The following is a 25,994-nucleotide window of genomic DNA, read 5'->3' on the forward strand; positions in this document are numbered from 1 at the left end:
ATCAAGAGGCCGTGTTGGGGTGTGCTGGTGTCTATCCCTCAGCACTCCTGTCTTGGCTGCTCTGTCCTGCACCGTGCAGATAAACCCTGTGTACAGCTTAGCTACTGGAGAACAAACGTTATCAGAGAGCCTGCAAGTTGATTCAGGCGCAGCGGAATACACTAGATCTGCTTTGCAGCGCTTTTCCTGCACTCTTTTCTCTATAGATCCCCTGAAATAGAGCATCGCAGTCAGGTTGGGTTAGGCTGGGGGTCTGCAGCCCATGGAGCCAGCCAGACTTGACACTGAGCTGCCCCAAAGACCCTTCTGCCTGTGCTAACTTGTTATCTGAGCTAACAAGTCTGACCAAACCGAAGTTGGCTCTGCGTGAAGCCAATTCTGGATTGTCTGCATCTGTGCTCTGGGCTGATCTACAGCCCAGATCAACTGCTCTGATAATTGAAGGATTGACTGAACTAATGTGTCCTGCAGAGATGGCTTCTGTGGAGTAGAACTTAACATTTTTGTTAAGATCTTCACTGAAATATCCCGTTGATAGTCATCTGCCTGCCTCACCTGCGTGACTGGGACAGGGAACACAAGCTGTATCAGCTATTTTCTATAACTGTAAACCCTTACAGGATAAACAATGATTAGGGATCACTCCAGGCTCATGAATTTTGTGGGTGCAAAAGATTACAAATGAAAGAACAGTGACAGCTTCAGTTTGTCAGTGCTGTCATTATTCCAAATTTGATGCAAGTCTACTTTTAATTTTTAAAAGCTGTTTTTCTGTATATAAATGATACCTGCCATTTGTTCTACCTAGACACGTGAGTGAACAGAAATCTAGGATTTGAGCATCCAGCTAATCTGCACTGAATTTGCTGTTATTTGCACCTGTAAAAGGTGGATGTGAAATCAAGCTCAGATTTGAGCTGAGAAAGAAAGCGCTCTAGCAATAAATATTTTAGATTCCTCAGTTATTTCTGTTTGAAGGACTCTACACCCTTAAGTAAGGAGAGGCCTTGCATCAAATGAAGGTGATTTGTGTTACTATAGGGCTTTTTTTGGTTTGGTTTTTTTTTTAATTGTTTCTGACTTTGCATCTTGCCTGCAGAGTTCTCAGAAATCATGGTTAGCTCTGAATAGTGAATATCTGTAGGACAGGGGTCTGTAAATCTGTGCGTGCCTCATCATGGTGCGTGTAAAACCAGTGTCTTTGTGCCAACCAAAAAATAGATCTGATATCCCGGATACTTTTTTAGGTCAAAACTTCCTCTACCTGAGGACTAAAGAATGGATGGATGCTTTTTAATTTGTGATGACATAATAAGAAGCCATTTTGAGACAGAAAATGTTCTCTAGTTCATAATACGCCACTTAAGTGGTAATTTGATCTATTGTATTAGTGCTAATAGTGTGCCTGATAATGGGAGATATTGTGTTGCAAGAGATGCCATCTGCTGAATGAAACGTAAAACTGAGGCTCTGACCTCTTGTGCTAGTCTGAAAGGCTCCGTGGCAAGAATAGGTATGTTAACCCCAGGACGCTGGACAAATTCCAGACTCAATAGCAACATTCATCCTAAATGTAATTTATAGCTTCATCTGGATGTAGTATTTTCTTTTGCTTATTCTATTGTTGAGTTTTATTAAACAGTTGTTGCCTTTTAAATTGAGTGAGCTTTTCTATGTGATTTTGCTTTTAAAGGCCTTTGGAGTTTTGCACTCCAAGTGGTGCTAAATAAATTTTTTATACTGTTTTAAAAAATGCCCTTCCCCCCCAACCCTCTCAGTACTTAATGAAACTTTTCAATGAGGTGCCATCAGAACTTTTATGAAGATGTACGTTGTAATAGAAACTAATGCAAACTTGAACTGCTGTTTTCCTAAATGTTCATTGTCTATAGCTTCTTGTGTACCCCAGAAGAGATGTATTGATACCTGATAAATCATAAACTAAGATTTAGAAAATTGTCTACAAAATTCAGGAGTAATGAAAAGTTTTTTTGGATATGTATAGAAACAGTCACATTGTAATACTTCTTGATCTTTTTTCATTCAAGTATATCAGTAACAACACACATTTATTACAGAGGAATGGATAACATGATTGAGAACAGAGTATCCTATAGCTGTGTAGGAACTTGTAACAAAGAACCAAATATGTGCACAAACCCTTGCACCTGTGTGCAGTTTCTCGCATTATTGGGCCTGTAGGCTTGGCCTTTTTATAGGTTTTCTGCAAAGTGTGTTTCAAATCTGAATTTGATATTGAGAAGCTGTGTTCAAGTGTCAGCTCTACAGGCTAAAGATGGGGGTTTGAACATGTCACTTCTGGTTTTCCAGGTTTTTGTTGGAAAATTGTTATTAATAGTAATGTATTTAATATGTAAATACAAGCACTTAATAGCAGGTGTAAATTCTTTGTTTATTTGCCAAACTAAATTGATGAGAACTTAAGAATTGAAAGTTTAATGTTCAGGAAAAAATTTCCTTCCTTTCTTTCTTCAATAGCTCCAAAGATTACTGTGGTAATACCAGATTACTTTGTTAATGGGTGAATGCTAGGTAGTGTGGTTTAATTTATTTTGCATTCTTCCTTGAGAGTAGAAGCAATGCTTTATTTTTCACTTTTCTTTTGATAAATTGGCAGGTTTTTGTTTAAAAGTATTAAATTACTGAATGATTTAAAAATGTGTTTAAAATAGTTGGATTATATAACAAATCTAACATACAGTGACAGTGAAAAATGTATGACTGCTAAATTTTAATACTATGGATTTTGTGTAGATCACGATCAAGACCTCGTCAACGTTCTTATAGTCGAAGTAGTGAAAGATCCAGTCATAGGAGAACTCATAGCGGGTCTCGTGAAAGAGAGCGGCGTAAAGGCAGAGAGAAAGAAAAAATAAAAGAGAAGGGCAAAGGAAAAGAAAAGGAGATATATGGCACGAAGCATGGGTAAGTGAAATGACAAACAATGTATAATAAAAACAGGGAACGATTTAGTGTTGTTTTTCTTTTCTCTCATCAGTTTGCTTGATAGTACATGATATTTTATATAAACTAAGTGGAAATGATTTAAAATCTTTGAATAGTGTGATTCTTAGTATTTTAAAATTCTGGAATGTGACAACATTTCAAACTAAATGATGGTTTAATTTACAATTCTACCCCCCCCCCCCCCCCCCCCCTTGATTTGCAAATATGCTAAATAGCTTTCTTCAATTGATTAATCTAAATATTTTTCCAATACATAATAACCACAATTTAAGGAAAGCTTGAGGAGTATTGGAAAGTACAAAGAGTGTTTCCTTCGGAAAGATGGTTTTCACTGTTCATTTGCCCTCCTCCCTTGTCAGAAGTTCCTATTGGGCTTCTTTTGTGGCTCAAAGTCCAGTTTCAGCAGAAGCACTTGCTATGGGTGAGTGACAGACTCTGCCTTTCAACACCTGCTGTCAACCTAATTTCTGCTTGAAATGACTTGGATTGTTGATCTTGTTTTTACAGATTTCAGAAAAGGCAATTTGTGTAATTACCTCTCCTGTATACATCTTCATCTCCTACAGCCTTTACTGTGATGTTTAGCTTTTCCCTGTTCATGGGATTGGTTTTAAGAAGGAAGACACTGGTGTGTCACTCATTAATTTCCCTTTGGTGGGTTCCCACTGAAACGCTGAATGGGGATTTCTAGAGCAGCATCTTCCACCCACTTTCATGGAGGTATCTCGCAGTTACCTCCCTGGTTTTACGGCTTGATGATACTAGTTAGTCAGTGTCTCTCAGATATCATTACCTCCATGTCCATGGTTATAGCACTGATTATGTAAATATCCAGGATTAGCTATTTGCATGTTTTTTTCTTATTTGTAGTACAGCTGGGAACTTCAAGAGTGGCGTCTTCCACTCATTTTAAGGGATACTTTCCTCATTTTACTAAACCACAGGGGATATTTATCTCTTCTTGTTGCGAATGTTTTCAGCAATCAGTAGCGTTCAGTGTAAACAGAACCCCTGAGATGTTTGCAGTACATCTGATAAGTCAACAACAAGATGCCTTTTACCCATTTACCTAAAGTTCAAATATATTTTGGTACTTCTAGAAGACTTGAGGAGAAGCTTGGATGTTCCAGCCAAAATTTTTTTTTTTTTTTAATTGAAGTAGAAAAGTAGGGAAAGGATCCATACTGAGCACATAACATTTGGTGCGTGAGAGGTTTTCTGGACTTTGTGGAGAAGCACATCTTAAATCACGTTGGAGTGTGCGGCAGCACTCTGTTAGCATACTGCCTGACTTCATGTCCTTTTATAATGACGGTCGATATCAGAGAGCTGTAGGAAGAACACGGAAGTGCCCAGAATTTTTTTGGAAGCAAGCAATTTAGCTTTATATCTTGACAACTTACAAAATTGCTTATGCTAAATTTGAAAACAAAATGCCCTGTTTGGGTCATTTCCAAGGTAGTTAGGACAAAGAGTACAAATTGATAATAGAAACATTTTGTGACATCAGTCCACTTTCCTCTGAGCTCAGGTACTGACTGGTAGGTTTTGTACAGGGGTGTCTTACTTGGAGCATTATTAGACTACAAAATATCTAGGGTGGTGTCGATATAATCTCTGCTTCATAAACTTTTCTGAAGGGGGACGACATGTTTTTCAGTTTAATCAAATAGTGATCAAAGTATATCTGTACAGAGAATATGGATCTGAGAGGCTTTTTCCCTTTACAGTTATTTGTCATTTCGAAGATTGAGACTGTATCAACATCACATTATTGTTTGTTAAAGGCTTTGCAAAGCAATATATTTGAATACAGAGAGAAGACAGAGCTCTTTGATGCAGTTGCTATTTGCAATTACTGCATGATTATTTGTCTACAGAATATTCTGTTATAGACCCCAGTGAGAGTGAATTAGGGACCTGCACTTTTCCTTAAATGCATGTGTGTAGGAAAAAAGAGTTAGTGTAGTTTCTCTTTGCCTTGTGTGTGCTCCGGGAAAACGAGGCCAAGCAAGGTCTTTTATAGTTGTGTTTTTGTATGAGGCTTCCTCGAGCCTCCCAAGCTCTCAGCTTTCTTCCCTCTGTATCATTTATTTATGTATTTATTTTCCTTGTGGGTGAAACATATGGGGAAAAAGAAGACATCCTTCACCAAGGAAGCCTACCTGTCCTTAGTTTATAGGTGTGTAGGAGGGAGGATGGTACAGCACAAACTGAGTGAACCTTTTGCCTGGATAATCTATTGGCTTCTGGCATTTTTTTTTCCTTTGTTTTCAGCTGCAGCAGGGAGATTTGATGGTTCGTTTGTTCTGTCGTGATGCTCATTTCTGAGGAAAGCACCAAGATAGAATTTTTTGTTTTCCAGTAACTGTAAGGCCTTTTGTAGTTGGCTGTGGTCAGCAGAAGGTAGCAAGTTGGTTTTGCTGATATTTTTTGAGGGCATATGTTATAATTTAGGGTTTTTGTCTTGTAGTGGTGTCAGATGTCCTTTTGTGGGTATGGTTAGAATTATAACTCTTATTATAGCTTGTTTCTGCAGCCGAGTGTCTTAGATTCTGTGACTGGTGCTGGTCTGCCACAGCACAACGGTTCGCTGCCTTGGCCCGAACTTCCCTGCTCACCCCAATGACTTAATGCTCGAATAGACCAGGAGGCACTAAAACAATTTGCTCCATCAGCTGTCTTCATCGGAGAGACAGTAGAGATCGGTGATGCCTCCTCAAAATGTGTTTTGTTTTTTTTTTTTCTTAAGTTGGCTCCAGTTTGGACAGGAAAAAAAATAAGTATTTTATTTTTCCTCCTGGCATATTCTGCTTTAACTAACACAATGGTGGTGCTGGTTTTTCAACTTGTTCACTTTTTTCTCTGAAGTATGAAGAAAGAAAGTCTGAATGGAGACAAAAAATGACTGTCAGGTGTACATTTGGATGTGACATACTGTGGAATCTGTTGTAGATGACTCTCCAAGTGAGTGAATTTCTATATCTATAGTGTCTAGATCAGCACTAAAAGTAACATTATTCTACAGAGCCTCTCCAGAAATTCCAACAGCAGGGGATCCATAGAGATAAAAATAGTCCTCTGATCTCTGTGTTTGGAATAGATCCTTACAGGTACTCCAAGACACGTCAAGGGCCAGATCTAGTTTTCAGTTTAAACTGACATATGTTTGGAATGTATTTAGTGAAAATAGCTACTTTAAAGCTATAATGAAGATCATCCAAAAGCCAGATTGTGAGAAGGTGGAATATAAATTATCAGGTGCTGTTTGACTTTTAGACTAGATATTAGGAAGTATTTCTTTACAGAAGGGGTTGTTAGGTGTTGGAATGGGCTGCCCAGGGAGGTGGTGGAGTCCCCATCCCTGGAGGTGTTCAAGAGGCGGGTTGACATAGCACTTAGGGATCTGGTGTAGTTGGGATCTGTCACTGCTAGGTTAACGGTTGGACTAAATGATCTTCAAGGTCCTTTCCAACCTAGATGATTCTGTGATTCTGTGACTTTATAGTTTAACTTTGCATAAAGGAAGATATTTCAGTTTGCCAGTGCTGCAGGTTATTTGATATAAGTAGTCATATATTTGGGACTTGATTGTCCACTTCAGAGGAGGAACAGTCAAAATGAAATTTTTGCACTAATTAAGGAGCAAATCTGTTATTTGTTTGTGGCTTATATAAACTCTAATGATAATTTTCTGCGCTTGGCCGGTGTATTTTTGTAGATGTGAAGGGGGAAAGCCTTGTGTTTGGTTTTAAATCAGGGCAGCTTTAGGTTCTTCCAGAGTAGATCTTATCTTCACAGTAAACATCTCAAAAGAGAGTTCAAGAGTAAAAAAATTCTGCTGTAGTAATGTAGTTGTTGTCCTTCGGCATTCTCCATTTCAGTGAAGGTTCTCTAAGGTTGAGCACTGAACTTCTTGAACATCAAAGTGTTGGCTGTTTTGTGGAGACAGGCTGTATTACAGTTGTAGCAAAACAGCTGAACTCTTCTGTTCTTACAATCTGAAATGTTTTAAGGGATATACTATTTGTTCAGCCATTATGGAGGGAGCTTGTGGTAACAGCTGCTTTGAATTTGGGTTGGGAAGCTCATTTAGAGCATCTGACAGTACGTGGTGAAAAAACCTGGTGTTAAGAGTGGTCTATCATGCTTTGAAATAGTTTTGTACTCCAAAGGTAAAGCAATGCAAACTCAGAAAGTGTCCCAGTTGCCCACCCTAAATATTCATTTAAAAAATGATCTATTTTAGATTATCAGAATTATTTCATTTCCAGTGAAAACTCTTTGCAAAATAAAACTGATGACAAGCAGGTAGCAAGAAACGTTCTTAACCAGTTTGTACTCAGCTACTGTAGTGCTACTTATTTTCCTTCCGTTTTGCAAGTAATCTGAACTAACCAGTTTCTTTTGCTGCTTTGGTCTGCTGATCTCCTAGTAGTTGTTTGAACTGTGTTCCCTTTTATTATTTTTTATTTTTTTGTTTCTGTTGCAGTGCATGGGAGAAAGAGCTTTATTGCCTGGAAGGATATAATAAAAATCAATAAATGGTATGGCTTTTTCTGAATAACTGTTGCCAGCATTTCCAAAATAAAAGCACTTGCTTGGCCTTGCAGCCTTTTCTATTCATCCAGTCTCCCAGGCCAAGTTTCAAATCATATTTCTCTGTTTGTAATAACGATATTGTTCTCTAGTTATGACCCGTGACTGCAGTAGTGATGTTGTGTGCATTATTCTTTGGACCGTTCATATATACTAGAACTCTACCAGTGCTCATACTTTGTAATTAGCACACACATGGTTGGCTTTCCTGTTCTCATGAAAGTTTAACTGTCAAGTGGTATATCGAGGTGTTACCACACTGTCATAATTTTTACAGAGCACACTATATCTACTGATACATTATGAAGTGTTATAAATAAAATTGAATTGATAAAATAAGGACAAATATAGATTTTTGGGATGCATTGTCATTTTCTGTTAACTCTGCAAAACTTTATAATGCGTAGTCAACATCTGGTGTCTAGTTCTTACCAATAAGTTTTAGTCTAGTGATTTTCTTATATTAAATTTTTGTTTATTTGAAAAAAGCAAAACTTCAGTGTTCATTGTTCTACCGAAGTAGTTTATCAGGTCCTACATTTGGCTGTCCCATTTTCTGTTTTCTTCACTTGGTTTCATTTCCCCCCCACCCCCCACCCTGCAAAAATGAGTCTTATGCAAGCATATGCACTCTGGGCTAAAAGAAAAAAATGGGTAGCATTGATCAGAAAAGGCCACTGAATAAAAAGGGAAGAGCCTTATCTCTGCATCATAGGACAGGTTGGGTTTAATTTCCAATGGCTTATCAAGAAGGGAGTTGCAGGTCTCACAGTAGACCCTCGCTGTGTGGTTTTGATTGATTATGGGAAAATTAGTGATAGTCCTTCTGGAAGTATAATGATGTACGTTGTCCTGTCAAACTGACTTAAAAAAAAAAAACCCCAAACCCCAAACTTACTGGTCGTTCGGTAAAGCTGAGTTCCACTGATTTCTAGAGAGAAACGTATACTTAAAAATAAGTTTTGAACTACTGACAGTAGAGTTTTTATTACGGAATCCTTTCTTCCTATTGAAAAAGATTCTGTCCCAGCAAAATAGGAAAACAAAGTGCTAGATACAGTCTGGATTATTGATCACATGCTAATTTATTGAAAGTAGTATATTTAGAAAAGATAAGTTGCAGGGAGGCAAAACAGCTTTCTCCTGTTACAATAGCTTGAGTATTACTTGAGATTATTATTACAAGATTGTGGTTGGAAGAGGTTCAAGCTTCAGTTCCTTGTGATCATTTCAGAACATACCATTGCCCCCCTAAGATGAAGCAGTCTTAGCGTGCTTTTTCTGACATGCAAATGTGATGTATATGTATGGTTTTTATTCTGGCATCCCCTTAGATAAGACTAAAGCAGGCTTCCAACTCGTCCCAGAATGTAATTTTTATTTTATACACCAATGGGACACTTCCTTATCACTGTCTTTTAGACTTCCAGCACCTGACTTGTGTTTTTGTTTCTTTCTTTTTCCTTCATTTGTGGCTTGTTTTAAGAAGTGATATATCATGTTCAGTGGAAAGCAGCAATTATTTGCCTGTAATGAAATAGAGCAACCCTTCTTCCCCTCCCACATTTCTTTGGCTTCAAAGCTCAATGCAGCAGTCCAGTCTGAAAGCTTTGTTCTTTATTGTATGGAATTTGAATTGCTAATATAGTATTAACTAGACTATATCCCCAGTCTTGGACACTAGTGGCCTTTTAAAAAGGCACTATAGATTGTGAGGTGTTTTTTCTAGATGTTGTAAGGTGGTTTATTTGACAAGTATATTTGCACTGCAGTTTTGACTTAGATATACAATGAGATCTCTCCTGTAATACTTTAAAGGTGTCAACATAAGGGCCTGTTCCTAACATGGATTCTTCTAAGGTGGTACTAAGTCTGGGAAATCCATATATTTTTAGTATTTCTAAAATGTAGTTCTGTTAAATCATGCCTTGAGGACTAGATCAGAGTGACGTATGAAGCTCAGCATTGAGTGCCTTGAGGCTTTGTTAAACTGGCCACGTCTCTGGCAGGGAGGGTGGATTTTTGGCCGTGGATGGGGTGTGCAGCATGGTCCTTGGGCGACGTGCTTCTGTCACATCCCACGGGGTGGACCTGGTGACTGCAAATCGTGGCTGGCAGGCTGCTGGGGAAGCTCAGTCACTCATGGAGTTCTTGCCGCTCCCAGATCTGCTTTTAGACCAGCAACTTTTGCATGCTAGTGATCCTCAGGTGTCCAAGTCTCCAAAAAAAAAGTGTTTTATAGTACTGATTTACTTAAACGCATAATTATACCACTAGAGTATCTTTCCACTAATTTTTTTGCTAATCACAGCATTACATTCATCTTTTATTTATGCTTTTTTTTAATTCACTTGTTTTAAAACAACTTGCATACATGTTTTCATTGACCTGTATGTGTGTGCTGTTGAATTTGGATGTTTAAAGTCTTGATTAGCTTAAAAACCTGCAAGTTCTGGCATTCTGAGACATGCTTTTTGTAAGAATCGTTGTTCATTGTTGAACTGGGGGCAAAAACCCTACTAAAAACTTGTTAGCTTTAAATAACTTTTACTAGATTTATGGGTTTCACCCTAGCTTTCTTAGTAGTGGAATTTTGGATTACTTTTTAAAGTGTTTTTGACAATTTTTAATGGAATAAATTAAGAGCAGCTTCTCAGTTGTTATGAAAAAAGAAGTGTTGTGCCATTAATCAAACCCGACCACCATTTTAATTTCTGATACTTAATAAGGCTATTGATACATTTGTGCATTAACAGTTTCACAGCTTCTTAAATACTTTGATAGATATTACAGAGTTGAAGAGTTTGTTTTTCCTTTTAATTCCATGTGTTAGGTCTTTAAATATTTGCTGTGCTCCCTCTGTCTAGGGGACCTTTTTCAGTGGCATTTAACCAAAGCACTCACGGAGTTTTATTTTCTGTGCTCGGCCCTGGCAGTGCCCCAGCCGGTTCTGTGGACGGTACTTGGGTGATAAATGCTTGTTGATGAGCTTTTCAGGGCTTGGCAGAAGACATTGGAAGTAAATTGGGAATATTGGACTTCTCAGAGTTTGACAGCAGTCAGACACTCCTGGAGCTTGTCATATTTTATTTTTTTTTTCTTACCTCTTTCCATGCTAGGCAGTAGGAAGTAATTTATGGTAATTTTCTCCAATTTGCATATAGGTTATAGAGTTCTGTGGTGCAAAGCGCACTCAGAACTCCTTTTAAGTGTCTGTTCAGATCAAAGCAGGACTGTGTGATAGCTGTTGTCTGACACCAAGCTGTGTGGTGTTGTTTTCATTAAACATTTATCATACTTCCAATGTGACAGCAGGCAACTTTGTGCTTGGGTAACATGTTTTCATGCAAAATTTATTGAAAAAGACGAGACGTTGTAAAGAGATCTTGTTGCCTTTCACCAGTGGCGAAGGGTAAATGTTTGATTGGAAGGAGAGATACCTCTAGCACATTTTGGTTGTGCGTTACACTGAACTGTGAAGCGCTGGGCTTTGATATAAGGAAGTAAATATATCTTAAAATTGTTTATTCTGAGAAACTTTGCTTTAGCAAAATTTGTTCATTTTGATTCTAGTTGGTTTTAAAACTGATTTATTATGGTCTCATAATGATAAAATAGGCTGGCATTTGTCAGTTAAATGCTGACTTAATAACAGGGACTAATACACTAAATTTTTTTAATAGCTCCATGGATATCAACATAAGCTCTTGCTTTTAAGACTATTTGCTGAGAAAGTTAGGAATTACTAGGGTAATCTTTGCAGTATAAACCACTTTTTTTTTTTGACAAAAATAGGTAAGGAACTATATTTAATTAATAACATACTACTTTAGAATAAAGCACAAATGATTATTCATATTTAAGGAATATTCATTCTTCCAGTGCTGTATTTTTGTTTTGAAGGACTTCTATTGTAAACCAAACTTTTTCCAGCCTGAAATCAGAGGGTTTGCCCCTTCACTTAATTAGGAAAAAAGGGAAGAACTCTTGGATCCTTTGGGTTATACAAGTGCATTTAAAGTGGTTTACCAGTAGGACACATCAAACAGTCACCATTTAGCAAGAAGTTAATTCATGTTATTGTTTCATCACTTTCAGGATTTCTACAGCCAAGACACTCAACTTCCAAAAGGCTAAATCTCCCAAAAGATTTAGCAAGAAGTTAATTCATGTTATTGTTTAATCACTTTCAGCATTTCTATGGCCAAAATACTCAACTTCCAAAAGACACTATTGTGCCTGCATAACAAATTTGCTTTGCATGATTGTTCACCAGCACTTTTACTTGAAAAGATCTGTAATCCTAGTTTTGTAATCACAGAATCCCAGAATCATGTAGGTTGGAAAAGCCCTTGAAGCTCCTCCAGTCCAACCATGAACCTCACCCTGACCGTTCTCAACTCCACCAGATCCCTCAGCGCTGGGTCAACCCGACTCTTCAACCCCTCCAGGGATGGGGACTCCCCCCCTGCCCTGGGCAGCCCATTCCAACGCCCAACAACCCCTTCTGGAAAGAAATACTTCCTAAGAGCCAGTCTGACCCTGCCCTGGTGCAGCTTGAGGCCATTCCCTCATGTCATATGGCAGAAAATCTCCTGTTTTTCTACCTGATGCACACTTGAGGCCTAACCGGCGCTGCCCCTTTGTAAGCACGCTGCAGGGAGCACATGGCGGGGGCTCCCTCCATGTCGCCGCTTCCTTGGCCAGTGGGCCACGGCCACGGGCTTCTAGCTCCAGCAGCACTGCATGGCTTAAGGAAACCTACAGCTGCTTTTGCTCCTGCGGTGGGTAGTGTTTCAGGGCTAGCAGGAAAGGAGGAGCTGGTGCTGTAGGTGTTCAGTAGAGGTAAGCAGGGCCACCTGCCTGCTCGTGCGAAGCAGGGCTGGGGCAGTTCATCTCCTCTCTGCTTTATACTGGTGCGGTGGGGGAAGTTGCTGCCTCTGGTGTGTTGTGAGCGCTGGGTCTCAGCTGCTGTCTGCAAGGTGTTTCACCTGCTGTATGTGCCTCTGCTTTTGGAGACTGAGAATCATTTGCTGTTTTTAACAAGCGTATGAAATTAGTGCATATTCTTAGAGTTTCATTACTAGAAAATAGGTCTAATGTGCAAGGAATCTGCAACTGCTGTTTATTATTGTGGTGAATAAATTTGTAAAAAAGTTTTCTGTTTGTAAAGAGGACTTAAAAAAAAAAAAGATTCCTCTGTAGCTCTTCATTGTTGCTTTTCTGTTGCTTTTAGAGAAAGAATCTCTTTCTTCATCTGCCTCCTAGCATGGCCCTGAAAAAGGGTTATGCCAGCAGGGAAGGATGAGAGGTAGGAGGTGGGTCTACCATTGCTAATGTAATTTCCAGATGCTTTTTAACAACAGCCTGAATAGTATTGGTGATGCTGCACAAAATTTGTGTAAACCTTCTTTCTTCATTTAAGAGTTGTGCTGCTGTAGCCATGACAGTTTAGGGTTATACGAGAAGCAGTGTTGGCTGGGAAAAATAATATCTTTCTTTTAGACCAACTGGTATAAGGAGGAAAAAATGCTCATGTTTTTAAGGATGTGAAACCTTCATCAGGTCTAACACACACTCAGCAATCATCAAGCTTAAATTCAGGTTGGGAGCAATTCCTCGGGGTGCAACATGTTTATGTTAATCAGTTAGATAATAAGAAGGACGAGTATCTTATCACTTCCCATACTGTCCATGGTGACAAGAGGTGGCTCTCAAAATCTGTAAAATGTTAGTGTTTATCTGATCCAATTATGCACACGCCGGTTCCAAAACATAATCTCTGTAGTTGTTGGCCTAAGGTATTTGTGTTCAATCATCTCTATTCAGTTACAAATGGGATTTTGTCACACTGAGACTGATTTTGTCACTCTAAGACCTTTTCTTTAAAATCTTACATGACAAAATACATTTATCAAGTAGCAGAAATGTGCAAATATAAAATGATGTTCAGGGTGCCACAACGCTTGTTTAATGTGCACTGTTCTCGGTCTCTAATTCATGAGTTATTTTTGATTATTTGGATTGTATTTATAACTTAGAGGGCTATGAGGATAATATAGCAAGAGTACATTGTGTTTATTTTGCCGTTTAAGAGCTTGAGAAAAGACGGCATTCTACTTTTGTAAGTTTTGATTCAAAACATAATAAATAAGGATTGTTTCTGGGCTGAAACCTTGCATGTCATGTTTCAACCTTGATCATATTTTTGTTGTTGAGTTATAAGCATCCTAGAGTAGGTGCTTATAATAAAATTGACAGACCCTTATCCACAGTGGAATGAACAGTGTCACTAGTGAAAATGCCCTGTTCAAAAATAGTAGACTCTGTGGTTGTATGTCCATATTAAACACAGTAATTAGTAGAAAAGTTGTAGAACTTCTTTAAAATCTGTTTTAAATTAGAGAATGCATTTTGAATGCTGAAACCAAATGATTTCAGTCCTGTGTAGGAAAATAGTTTGAGTACTTATAGTAGAATTTTCTTTGTTCTTTTGTCGGAAGGGAAAAATATTTCCTTAATCTGAGTGTTTTTATTTTCAGTGTCTGGACTAAATTATGAGGACTTTGTAACAGCTACAGTCACACTGCTGAAAGGTGGTTATAATAAAGTTTTAAGATGCGAGATAGTACTTATTAGTTACAGTAATTTATTTTGGTAGCTTCTTGAAGAATAGCAGATAGTAAGCTTCTAAAATTTTATGACAAGTCGAGCCCCTTTCTCTGACCTGGGGTATCTTTGACTGCCAGCCAATTGCTTTGACTTCCTACGGAGTGAGCTCTCAAGGAGCAGTAAGATGTATTGTCATGGCAAGGGAGTTATTTTTCCAGAATCAGAACTAAACCAAAATGTCTCCTCTATTTATTTTTACTGCTTTTATCTTCCTTTCTATCTCTTATCTTTTTTTTTTTTTTTCCCAGCAATGTTTGTACCTGACTTACTATTACTCTGGTCACAAGGGTTTGCTTAAAGTAGTTGGGGAGCACACACTGAGTTACACTTTCTTTGACGTTTTGTTTGAAGAGTATTTCTGCTTTCTGTTCTTCAGCATCATTCCACAGCAGCAGAGCTGTGTCAGCTGAATGTCCCGTGGCATGGAGGAGCGGCAGTGGGTGCTCGGGCAAGCCTGCTCCTCTCTGCTTTGCTATGAAAGCTCCTTGGGTGGAAACTACCTTCCGTCTCCATTAGTTAACTAGTTTTCACCCTTGAAATGTTTAATTTGGTTGACCAGTTTATTTGTAGTTTTTCCTGTAGTCTCCTTTTATCCAGCATAAGGAAAGAAGCCAATGAGTGCAGCTGACTTTAACCTCCATTTAAGTTCCTCAATTTCTTCCACCCGTTGCTCGCATTAGCCAGCGACCACGCAGTCTGCCAGCGCTATGGACTCTCGGTGGGAGGCAGGGATGTCTTACCACAACTTACATGAAAATTGCCTTGAAAGAAGCTGTAGGCAGGAGCGTTGTAAAATAGTGCTGTCTACAAGGAGAAAAAAAAAATCTTTTTTACCAGTCTGATCATTATGTTACTATTTTGTTTCTGGCTTGAATTCAGGAAACGGAGTTTAAAAGGGAGCAACGCGTGGAAGAAAAAAGCTGAGTGAATGTGACTACATGGTAGCTCACCTTTTCCTGAAATGTCTGTCTTGTATTATTAATTAATAGACCAATGATGAAATACTGACTAATTATCATGATTAGTAAGAATAACTTCCGGTACTTATAACCTCTGAATCTGAAATGTCATGCTTGTTTGGTCATCAGGAAGTGTCTCAGTAGATACTTCACCCTTTCCATAGCTAAGCTTCAGCGAACAGTGCACGAGGTTGGTGTACCAAGGTGCTTCCCCCAGAACAGAGTATCCCAGTGAGAACAATCGTTCCTATTTGTGTTGGTTTATATCACAAACATTCATGAAAAGAAAAATTGCAAACATAATTAAAATGGAAGCATAGGAGAACTCTAGTATGACCAATGCTAACAAAATCCAGCTGGCCAGCATACGGGATTCAGACTATTCTGTTTTAAAGCATTTATCTCTGTTAATTCCAGAAAGACTCAAAATGTAGAAATGTTAAGTACATCATAACTTATGGTAGGGAAACCTTCTGCAGTTAATTATTTTGACTATATGGAAAATATTTCAATTTCTGTATAAAAACCAAAACCAAATTATATTGACTTCTTTTTCTTAGCCAGAATTCTATAATGAAAATTAAATAAGTTTTAGAAACTGTGAAGAAAGAGTACCATTATTTCAGATCTTTGCCTTACTCCTCCCCATGTTTTCTGATCCTGTATGGAAGAACTTCTTTTATATTATGTTACCTCATGAGGTGCAGGTCTTAATTAATGACCTCTGTAGTGTGAGGTAAAAAGATTGTACTTTTGATACCTTTCTTCCAGAAAAAATTGTAGCCTGGAGTATCTTATTGGAAAGGAATAATTCAAAATTATATTCCTCAAATCTTACATATGTATACTGCCCTAAAGGTTAACTTCATGCCTTCCGTGTGTTGACACAGTTTCTGTCACTACAGTTTAGAGCTGCAATAATAAAAGGAGATGTGACCTGTGCTGCTTTTAGAGCTTGTTGTAGAGCAGAGATCAGTATTCTGAACCATTTAAAAAAAATTCTTAAACTTCCATATTTTGTTTGGACTTCTGCAGTGAGAATCTCAAGGGGAAAAAAAAAAATGGGGACAGATCTTTCAGGCAGATGTCCCGGTGCTCTTTAATCTCTTTTAAATGCAGAAGTGAAATCATATAGATAAATAATGTAGTAGTGGTTGATATTGTAGCAGTGCATCGCAGCAGTTCTTTCATCGAGGGCTCTGTGGCAGATACAGTGAGACCTTCGATGTGAGCAAAGACTGTAGAAGAAATTACTTGAACGCTGAGGTGGTATGGGTTATCATGTAGCCTTTTGGAGGAGTTGTTCATCAAATGATTGCTAGATTTTTTTAAATACAAAAGTGTCTGCATTCTGTCTCTAGTCATTATAATTCTGTCTTTGTATTTTTAAAGTTTATTCCTTCAGTACTTGAATGATGGTTGTCTTGCTGGCAGAAGGAGCATTTTTATATGCTACGAGGTGATGTTTGGACAGCAATACCACGTTATGGCTGTTCTCAGCCTTTAATGAACTGGACATGTTTAGTAAAGTTTATTTCTCAGAACCCCACGCATTCCAAAGTGATGCTAAACTTCATGGACACAAAGAAAACCCGGTGTTCACATTGGCTGAGACCTGCTTGCACATCTGAGAGTGGAACAAAATGGGAGAGCAGTTTTTGTCCAGAAATTATGGAAGTATTCTAGAATCATAGAATCCCAGGTTGGGAAGGACCTTAAGGATCATCATTCTTGGCAAAAGCAGGGTCTAGACAAGATGGCCCAGCCCCCTGTCCAGCTGAATATTAAAAGTGTCCAATGTTGGGGAAAGATGATGGGTTTGTCAGGAAGTAGATGATGGATTTGTTAGAAAGCCTTTTCATCCTCATACCCACGCTGGAGATTTTCAGGGTCAAGGGTCCTCATGCTGCCTCATGAGTTCTCTTAGGTGTATTCTGATCTAGAAATGTATAGATAGCATATACTTAGTCCTCATCCAGAGGTTTACAACTGATTAGATGTTGCTATCATGAAGTTCGTGCACTAGAGTGGTTTTGCAGTTATTACATAGAGCCAAATGCTCATAGCATGGTACCTGCTGATTATAAATACCTTGTATTACTGCAGGCAGAACCCAAATACACAGGTAACTAAAGAAGACACCTTGTACTCATGGTGGTTCTTTGAGGTGTGTTTTATGCAGATAGATTTAATAACTTGCCCTTTCAGAATTCTTATTTTCTGATGGAAAAGGAATTGAGTAGTTTGCTTCCCATCCAGCTGCTCAAGAGAAAGATTTGTGAGAGTATCCAGGACGCAGGGTGCCGATGGTACATACGAGTGTTTTAAGGATGCTAGAAAAATGAGTTGATTAGCTTTGCTGGCAAAAAATACTCGGGTGTTGGAGACCAGAAGGAAGCAGCTGAAAGGCCAAATGAGGACAATTTCCTCTACAGTAAGTCAGCCAAAGGGTAATGGGAAGCAGAGTAGGAGTTTCCCCCTGAAAAGGACAGAGACGTCCATATGCCCAGAGTAGGTCTAGGGTCACTTGCCTTTGACCCAGATTTGTTGCTATTGTCGTCTGAGCTGTGTTGGCCTTGTTTTTCTTTTTGTTTGCTAAAAATCCCCTTTTAAGACTAAAAAGGATGGCCATTTATTTAATGGGCTGTGACATTGAGACAGCAGCATATGGTATGATTTCTTTTCCTTTCACTACCAGACAGCTGTAAAAAACCAGTGCGGGTAGTACACGTGTGTAAGCAGTGGAGCACAACTGTACAGAAGATGTCGGAGAACCACCGTGTCTAGAAAGTAGTTTTTAGCCACAGAGTAACCGTTTCGTTTTCATTCACTAAGTACTTTTTGTACTAAGTACAAAAATATAAATTTTGTGTTCCAGTTCTGTAGTTCAGACTGTCAGTTAGAGATGCTTGTTAAATTAGCTGCCCTGCTAAATTCATGTACTATGTTGAGGGAATTATATTTCTCCATATTTACAGAAATAGGTTTTGGAATGCATTTGAAGGCAGTATCTTCAAAGACACACATTCTTTTAAGCTGTTTAAAATTTTCAAAACTATCTGGTCCTTAAAACTGCCAACCACCATGATTGTCCTTTTATAACTATATAATTTGCATTATCTTGGGTTTTTAAAGTGAATAATTCCTTAAATACAGAGTATTCTTTTCAGAAAGTGTTTTATTTGCCCACATGTACAAACACACACGCACACACTCTGAATGTAAACGTGTAGTTCTCTTTTCTACCAAGACACCTTGCACTTTGAGAGCAGCTGACTATTGTTTTAATGGCCTCTCTTAATCTGTGCATGAGGAATCCAAACTGAATGATACAGAGCTGTGAAAATCCAGTTAGTGTGAGCTGTAATCTCTTTACTGGGTTTAAGTAGTTCGAGTGGCATTCAGACACCCTGCAGATACTGAACTGCAGAGATACAGTAATCACCTAACCGTGTACCCAGTGTCTTGCTATCGTGGAACTAAAGCAGAGGAGTCCCGAGCAATCAGTGAGGTAAAAACCAAAGCAAACACAATAAACAGTCTCCTCTGAGCAAGCAAACAAGAGGCAAATAAAGAAAAAAAAACCAACCAAACAAAACAAACATCCAAAGGACATGCTATTGTAAAGTAAAATTTAATTTCACATTAAAATATTAAACTGTCTCTGTTTCACCTTAGTTTTTTGGATAAAGAATGCTTTTTCTGGAATGGAACTTACCTGCTATGGGCATTATAAAGCATCTGTTTCTTTTGGTTAGGAAGGGAAGGAGTGACATCTTTGTTCGAAGAATTATTTCTAATAGCAATCTAATTTTGGACCTTTCTGTTGTTATTTGGAATTATAAAAGAGTATGAAAAACTTAAGCGAATCTAAATTGTTGGGTGAAGTAAAAGAATTTGGGAACATTAATGTAGTAACAGTTTTTGGTAAAGAAGTTCTTTACGGAATGTATCAAAATAAATAATTTGTGTGATTAAGGATTACTTTACAAGAAGGCAGAAGACAAAACTGTTACAGATTTTGACACAGATCTGTTAGGTATGTTTATAAAGCTGGAAAGAGTGTAAATGTACTTCCAGGCTCTGGTTTCATCCTTGGCATCTCCTGGTTCTGTGCTGGGTAGGATGCTCTTACTCAGTAGTAGTGCCGTCCCTTCCCTGTCCTTTCTCCTCTTGTGTCCCCACGCTGGGTATGTAGACAAGAGTGGCATTTGGAGATCTGTTTGGTCTTTCTGTTACTGTAGAAGTTGTAGCCATTGTTACTGAGTAAAATAGAGGGGAAACTAAAAATACATGTGAATCTGTAGATAAAGTAATGATATAATTCTACAGAATATTTTTTTTTTTGGTTCAAGGCAGAACTTGTGTCCCATTAAATGTTAAGTCTGTGGTACTCAGGAGACCTCAGGGTTACAGAATTACATCTGAGTCAGTTCAAACCTATTTTGTTTAAATGCTCATTCTTTGCGTTATTGTTTCTCCTATCCTGCAAACAAAACGGGAGTGCTCAAACACGTGGATACTTTTATTCCCTTCATTGTCATCGTTTGTCTGCTGCTGGAGGAGATGGCATTAAGAAGCAGCTACTTGAGGAGGGAAAATGCTTAAAACCTCAGGTGGTTCTGACCCCTTGCAGTTAAGACTGGAAGCCTAGAAGTGTCATGAGCTAACTCTGCGTATTTTCCAGCAGATGCCAACAGCAACCTGTCCTTGGTGGGTGTCTTTGTCAGATCCAGGGCAGTCTAGGGCTGCTGGGGTAATCCTCATCGACAGGTTTAGTTGGGCACCGCTAAGGAAGGAGGTAGAGCATGTTTTTCTACATCAATATAATTTCATTAATTTTCCACTGAAGTGGGAAGGCGCTCATGGGGAAGACTGCCCAACCCAAGTCTTCCATTTTGAGCATATCCGCTGAATTTCTGAGTCTGGTGCCCGTAGGAGTTCAGAATATAGCAGGTACACATGCTCTTCCTGTCTCATCTCTATTCACAGCATCTGATCCAATCTTGGAATAAAACATCTTCAGTTCTGCAGCAGAATCTGCCAACACGTAGAGCATAGTATCTCCAGCCTGCACCACATCTGAATTGTGGCAACATTACTTCAGCATTATTTTGGTTTTATTCCCTTTTTTCATAGATATGGCAACCCCAGTGGTAACCTAATGAATTGAAGTTTTTCTGGAGGAAAAGTCTGGGAATCATTTCCACTCCAGGCATCAATTTGTACATTATTTATAGTGTTAAAAGCATCATCTTTAAAGATCCATGAAAGACAAGACTGGCAAGTGACTTTCAGGGTAGAAATGGGAAGACCCAGAGGAGGCATGTTAGAGGTGCTGGTGATACTCCTGGATTCTGACTTGCTCCTCATATGCTTCCAGCTGCTGAAGTTCTTGTAAGACAAGGCCCATTTAATGGTGAATTATGTTGGGAATGATTTTTTCCTGGACTGAAATTGAAAAAGCAAGATCAGTCCATTCTCTCAAAATGGATTAAGGAATTGATCAGGAAGGCCTGACTTTGCTGCTCAGATCAGAATCTTTTGAGGCTGCTTAATGGGATCATGCTGTGTCAAAGAGAAAAAAGGGTTTTTTCCATTGATTCTTGTCAGGTGGGCATTGCTCTGTGCTTTGAAAAATATTCAAGAAATACACACAATGAATTTATAGAAAAATGTTTAGCAGAGTGTGATGGGGAATGCTTCCCATACCTCTGCGGGGGCAGGAGGAGTGAGAAGGCTTCATATGTCTGTCTTCCCATCTCCCTTTTTCCTGATATAAAAGTAAAAAACACTGTTTACCATAGTTAGGAAATAAAGGTTAAAAAACCTCATACGGCACAGTATCTGTATGAAATTTTTGATAATGTAGCAACATTAGTTTCTACTGGGAGTTCATTTATGGCAGGTCCTCTGTAAGTCAGGAGCGTGAAGATGGAAGAGAAGGTGGGAGGCTTATGTGTAGTGGGAGACATTAAATCTTATTTAAAAGGTCAAGATGTGTTTTGTATAGAGGAGGACAAAAGATTAAAATCCACCAATTAATTTGTTTAAAAAAACAAAACAAGCTTTAAGCCCCAGAGCTTGTTGAAAGCTATTTCCCTTAACTTTAAAGGTTGTATAATAGATCTCTCCTCTTGAGAAATAGCTGTACCGATATTAATTGGAAACATTGGAGGTTTTGCTCACTTATTTTCAATAAAATGCAGATTAAAGCACAATTTATAAATGAAAAAAAAATCACAGAAACACTATTCTGAATGTTCCATATTGTAGCATGTTAAGAACTTTAAAATATTTTCTTTTCCCACAACTCTTCTCAGTTGTTTTTCCCTTTCCATTATGTACAAGGCTGGACTGACATATTTTAGCTCTTATTGCTGCATTTAAGCGCTCGCTGTTTGGCAGCTTTTCCTTGCAGTGCAGTTCAGCTTTCATTTCTTTTCAGTGCTGGGCATGATACAGAGAGGAAGGAAAGCAGAAAAGAAAAGAATACAGGTAACAAGAAATCCTGTGCTCCGTCCTACTTCCCTTCTGAAGTGTCCATAAGTAACTTATTTCTTTTTCTAGTTTAATAAATTTGCTACTTCTGTCTCTTTTTTTAAGCATTCAGGCTATAATAACTCAGTGAATTGATGTTAGATGTTTAGATCTGGATCTTAAATGCTTGAAATTAATATACTTGTGGTTATTATTTTTGAAAATTATACTCCAAGCAGTCTTAGTAATATATTCTGAATAATGGAAATGCCTTATTTTTAGGTTGTACTTCTCACCTTCCTTTATGAGAGAGAAATTTTCTTCTGACAAAGGTTCCTAGGTTTTGATAAACTTAACATAAAATTATCACTAATCTGATCCTAAGACTTAAGCACTTTAAGCATTAAGATTGTGTGCTATATCTACACTGCTCCCTGCTGAATGGAGGCTGCACCATATGGATTTGCAAACGTTTCTGAAGATGATCAGTTTATTCAATCCAAAGTAGGCCTCAACTGCTGATTATATATTTTTAATGAAGTTATATATTGAAGTTCTATTAGGTCAGTATCTGAAAACTGAAAAATACTGAAAAAGGTTAAAAGTGACAATCCCACATTCCTTACTGCTGTCACTATATGTGATGTCCCTAGTGGCCCTTTTTCGCCTCCTGCCAGAACTTATTGCTTATCTCAAGCTTATCAGTCTTGCCCTATAACTCAAAATAGAATTTTATGAAGCAGTTACGACGTGTGTGTATCACAGGAGGGGAGATGCTGCAACTTAACGGGGATCGGTTTGGTGCCAGAGGTCCTTTGCCCGAGCTGGCGCAGGACTTGTGGGACACTGGAACAGGTACGGTGCAGTAGTCAGATGTGTCTTTCAAATACGATGGATTTATCTCGAGATATTTATCTTGAGAGATGTGGTGAGTAGCTATGGTTTGGAGCTGCGGTGCCGCAGCCCTGGGTCCCATTCTTCGTTTTGTGCTGACCTCCGCTAACCTCTCCGTGAGATGTTTTGCCAAAGGGGCTGTCGGTGCGTACGTGACCCCTCCTAAAACGGGGCTCTGGGGCGTTTGTTTGCTGCCAGGTGTGGCGAGGTGCCTGGGGAAGCAAACCAGCCAGCAGCAGCGAGGCTGGAGCCCCTAGGACGAAACCCAAATCCCTCTGGGTGAGCGGGAGGCGTGCCCTCGACTGCAGAGGACGGCAGCCTTCACCCCTCCCTGCTGGAGGGTTCATCAGGCTCTTTGGGGTGTTTGCGAGACTGTTGGGATTTTTGCTGTGAACAGTCCCGTTACAGCAGATGTTATTTGCTTGCTCTCCCTTTTCTGTGCTGCAAGTTTCAGTACAGAAAAAATCCCCATTTGTGTTAACTGCTAATTGTATTAATAAACAGAAAATATTCCAAACTTTTAACAGGAATTTTTTTTTGAGAAAGCAAAGCAGTCCAACGGGAAACTTCAAAAACAACTAAAAAGGGACAGGAGCAATTTTTCATGTTGACTGTTTTCTCCAGTATCAAACCATTTTTATCAACTAATTTTATCTGACCCGTGAAACACACTTATAGAGAACACAATACATATATTTTTTCTGCAATTTAATGAGAATTTTATGGATTGAAGTTAAAATAAGATTGTCCATAAGGATTTTCTCACAGTTCAAATAACCTGAGTAGAAAACTAATCATTTTCTTTCGTTATTGCTCCCCCTAATTTAGAGATTTGGTTGGTTATTTTTAGGCACTTAGAGCTTTACAGTCTTTGTTTTTAAAGAAGTAGTAACAGTCAGAGATGATTTTGCATGTTCAAAAGGCTGCTCAAATGTATAGTACATTGCACAAAAATCCCACAAAGAAATTGTTAAACTTTTTTGTTATGGATTTTTTTTTTTTTCCAGAGAAAGGGAAATGTCAGGGACTGTAGGTAGGGTCATGCATCGGAAGCATCGTGAGGAAGCCCATATCCATAGTTTCTGCATAACCATTAAGTAGTATGGTTTCAAGGTGACCGTATCTTGAACCTTTACTAGGAAAAATGAGTTAATAAAATCACAAATTGTTGAAAGGCATGGATATAAATAATAGTAGCAAGTAAAAAGCCTTAGTGATGAAAATCTAGCCTGGATAGTTTCATGTTTGAACATCTTGGGAACCTCTTTTATGCACCAGCTTCTTTGGCATCAGGGTAGCTGCTTGGTGGGGTGAGCGAGGAGAAGACAGTGCTTGCTGCTTCCGACTCGCATGTGGAAGGAGCAGAAAACTGGGAAGAGTAGCAGCAATCTTCGCTGGGAAATAAAGCCCAAAGGAGCAGTGCAGAGGCTGAGTTGTAGTCTACTTCATCTTGAAGATAGAGTATTGCTGATAGGGGGTGTTTAATCACAGTATATACAGTATTTTAAAAAATAGATTACCTTTTAGTGATTTTCAAAGTGCTAGCCAAATGTCTTTCAAACAACTGTGAAAATTTTACTCCAGTCATGAGTGGGTTGCAGTGAGATAATACGATCATTATTTATCTGGATAAATGATCCTTCCAGTTCTGTGATCGCATAGCCTGCTAAGAAAAGCATACTATAGGGGAGTACTTCTTTTTTGGTCACAAAAGCATGCTAAACATGTTCACAGATGGGTAATATGTATGGAAATACTCTTTTTTTTTTTTTTTTTTTTAGTCAGTATGGGAATAGACATTTTGTGAACACATGATCTAATTTTAGCTTGGCAGTTTTCACACATGATACCAGTGATACTTATTTCTGCCAGGAGAAATAAAGCATTTAGTTCTATATGCAACATCATGCTTTCTTTTTCCTGGTCTGCCTTTAATCTAGCACTGTGTTTATGTAATGCAATAGAAATGTTGCTAACATGATTATACTTTTATATCTTATTAGCTCAAATACTGAGTACAATAAAATGGAAAACTGTTTAAATTTTATGTTTAAGTGCTTGAGATAAGAGTTCTTGTAAATGAAATGTGATTACATTTCTGTAATAGATCTTCTCTGTCTGTTAGTACTTTGTTTAGCTATGTAATTCTATTGGGATTGCTGTTTGTAAGTTTGATTTTTTTTTTTTTTTTTTCCCAAGAAATAGCCATGTAAAATACTCAGTGTTACACACAAATAGACAATGAACACACATTACTGAAAACTCAGTGTTTCCTGTCTGAAAAAGAAAATCATCGCTAGATAGTTTTCTTTGTGATAACCAATTTGAATTAAACATAATTCCCAAACATCACCTTGAATTTCCATCTGTGTAACCCTGATGTTCTTAAGCGTTTTGCATTTACCTAATGCTCTGGGCTATTTTCACTTAGCATGTATGGAAAACTGTGACTATCTTAAAACTGTAGATGATATGAATAACAATTGTTTGCTGATCTTACCCTGTATCTCCCTGGATAACCTGCAGTCTGCAAAGGCTGAGTAAGTGGCAGATAGCTTTTGTCATCTCTTATCCGGGCTGTACACTTGTAAGGAAGAGCAGGGATAATCGCCTAAATCTAATTAGGGGTTAAAAGAGGCCATGACTGTGATGTGGCAGTGAGACACCTTACTGTATCAATCCTGTTTGCATTAGAAAAATAAGGTTGTCATATTGATTATTCAAATTAGCTTATATTGGCCATGGCTCAATGGCTTGTATCGCAGCTGAAGCACTTGAAGGTCCCAGCTTTTCAGAGAAGACCTATGCTTATAGCATATATTATGTGGTGTCTTGTTTGCTAATTTAAGGGTTTTAAAACTGAGACTGAGGGAGTTTTATCGTGAGAATTAAGGGTTTAAGTGACCATCAGAAAATGAAGTTGAGCTTTCATGTGTGATATTTGTGATTGCTGAAAGCTATTAAATGAAGGCCAATAAATTTGCTTTAGATCTTTTATGGAAAAATCGGTATTGGAGTTAACAGATCCTGCAGTATTATGTTTGTACACTAATTGATGTTTAGTTCAAAGTCAAATGGAGCTAAAAAGAGTAAAGTAATTGCATTCAGATCAATTCCACATTCAAGAGATAGTGAATTGGCTATGACTTTGGAGGTCTATATTTTAATCTAAAAAAAAGAAAAAATCTACCTGGTGCTGGGCTATTATAGCATTCTCAAATATTTCTCAGCACTTGGCTTTTTGTCATTCAACAATCACATCTGCTGACATCCTGCAAGGGTATAGATGCTCTAGAGTGCTAATTTCAGCCTTCCTCGTTACTGTAGTCGTGATGAATGATGTAAGTGCCATATATAGAATGGGCAAAAGGAAAGCTTTTAAGAAGACCAATTTTTTTTTTT

At 38.3% G+C, this 25,994-nt stretch overlaps 1 protein-coding gene across 1 annotated transcript in view; it reads left to right on the top strand.

Annotated features, from left to right (window-relative positions):
• RSRC1 (arginine and serine rich coiled-coil 1) overlaps nt 1-25,994 on the top strand; it is a 174,261-nt gene that overhangs the window by 35,516 nt on the left and 112,751 nt on the right. The window contains exon 4 of the mRNA XM_074878222.1: nt 2,776-2,946. Within this exon, the coding sequence (XP_074734323.1) occupies nt 2,776-2,946 (171 nt within the window). The remainder of the gene's footprint in view (nt 1-2,775; nt 2,947-25,994) is intronic.

Source organism: Strix uralensis, chromosome 9, assembly GCF_047716275.1.
Source record: "Strix uralensis isolate ZFMK-TIS-50842 chromosome 9, bStrUra1, whole genome shotgun sequence".
Classification (NCBI taxonomy): Eukaryota; Metazoa; Chordata; class Aves; order Strigiformes; family Strigidae; genus Strix; species Strix uralensis.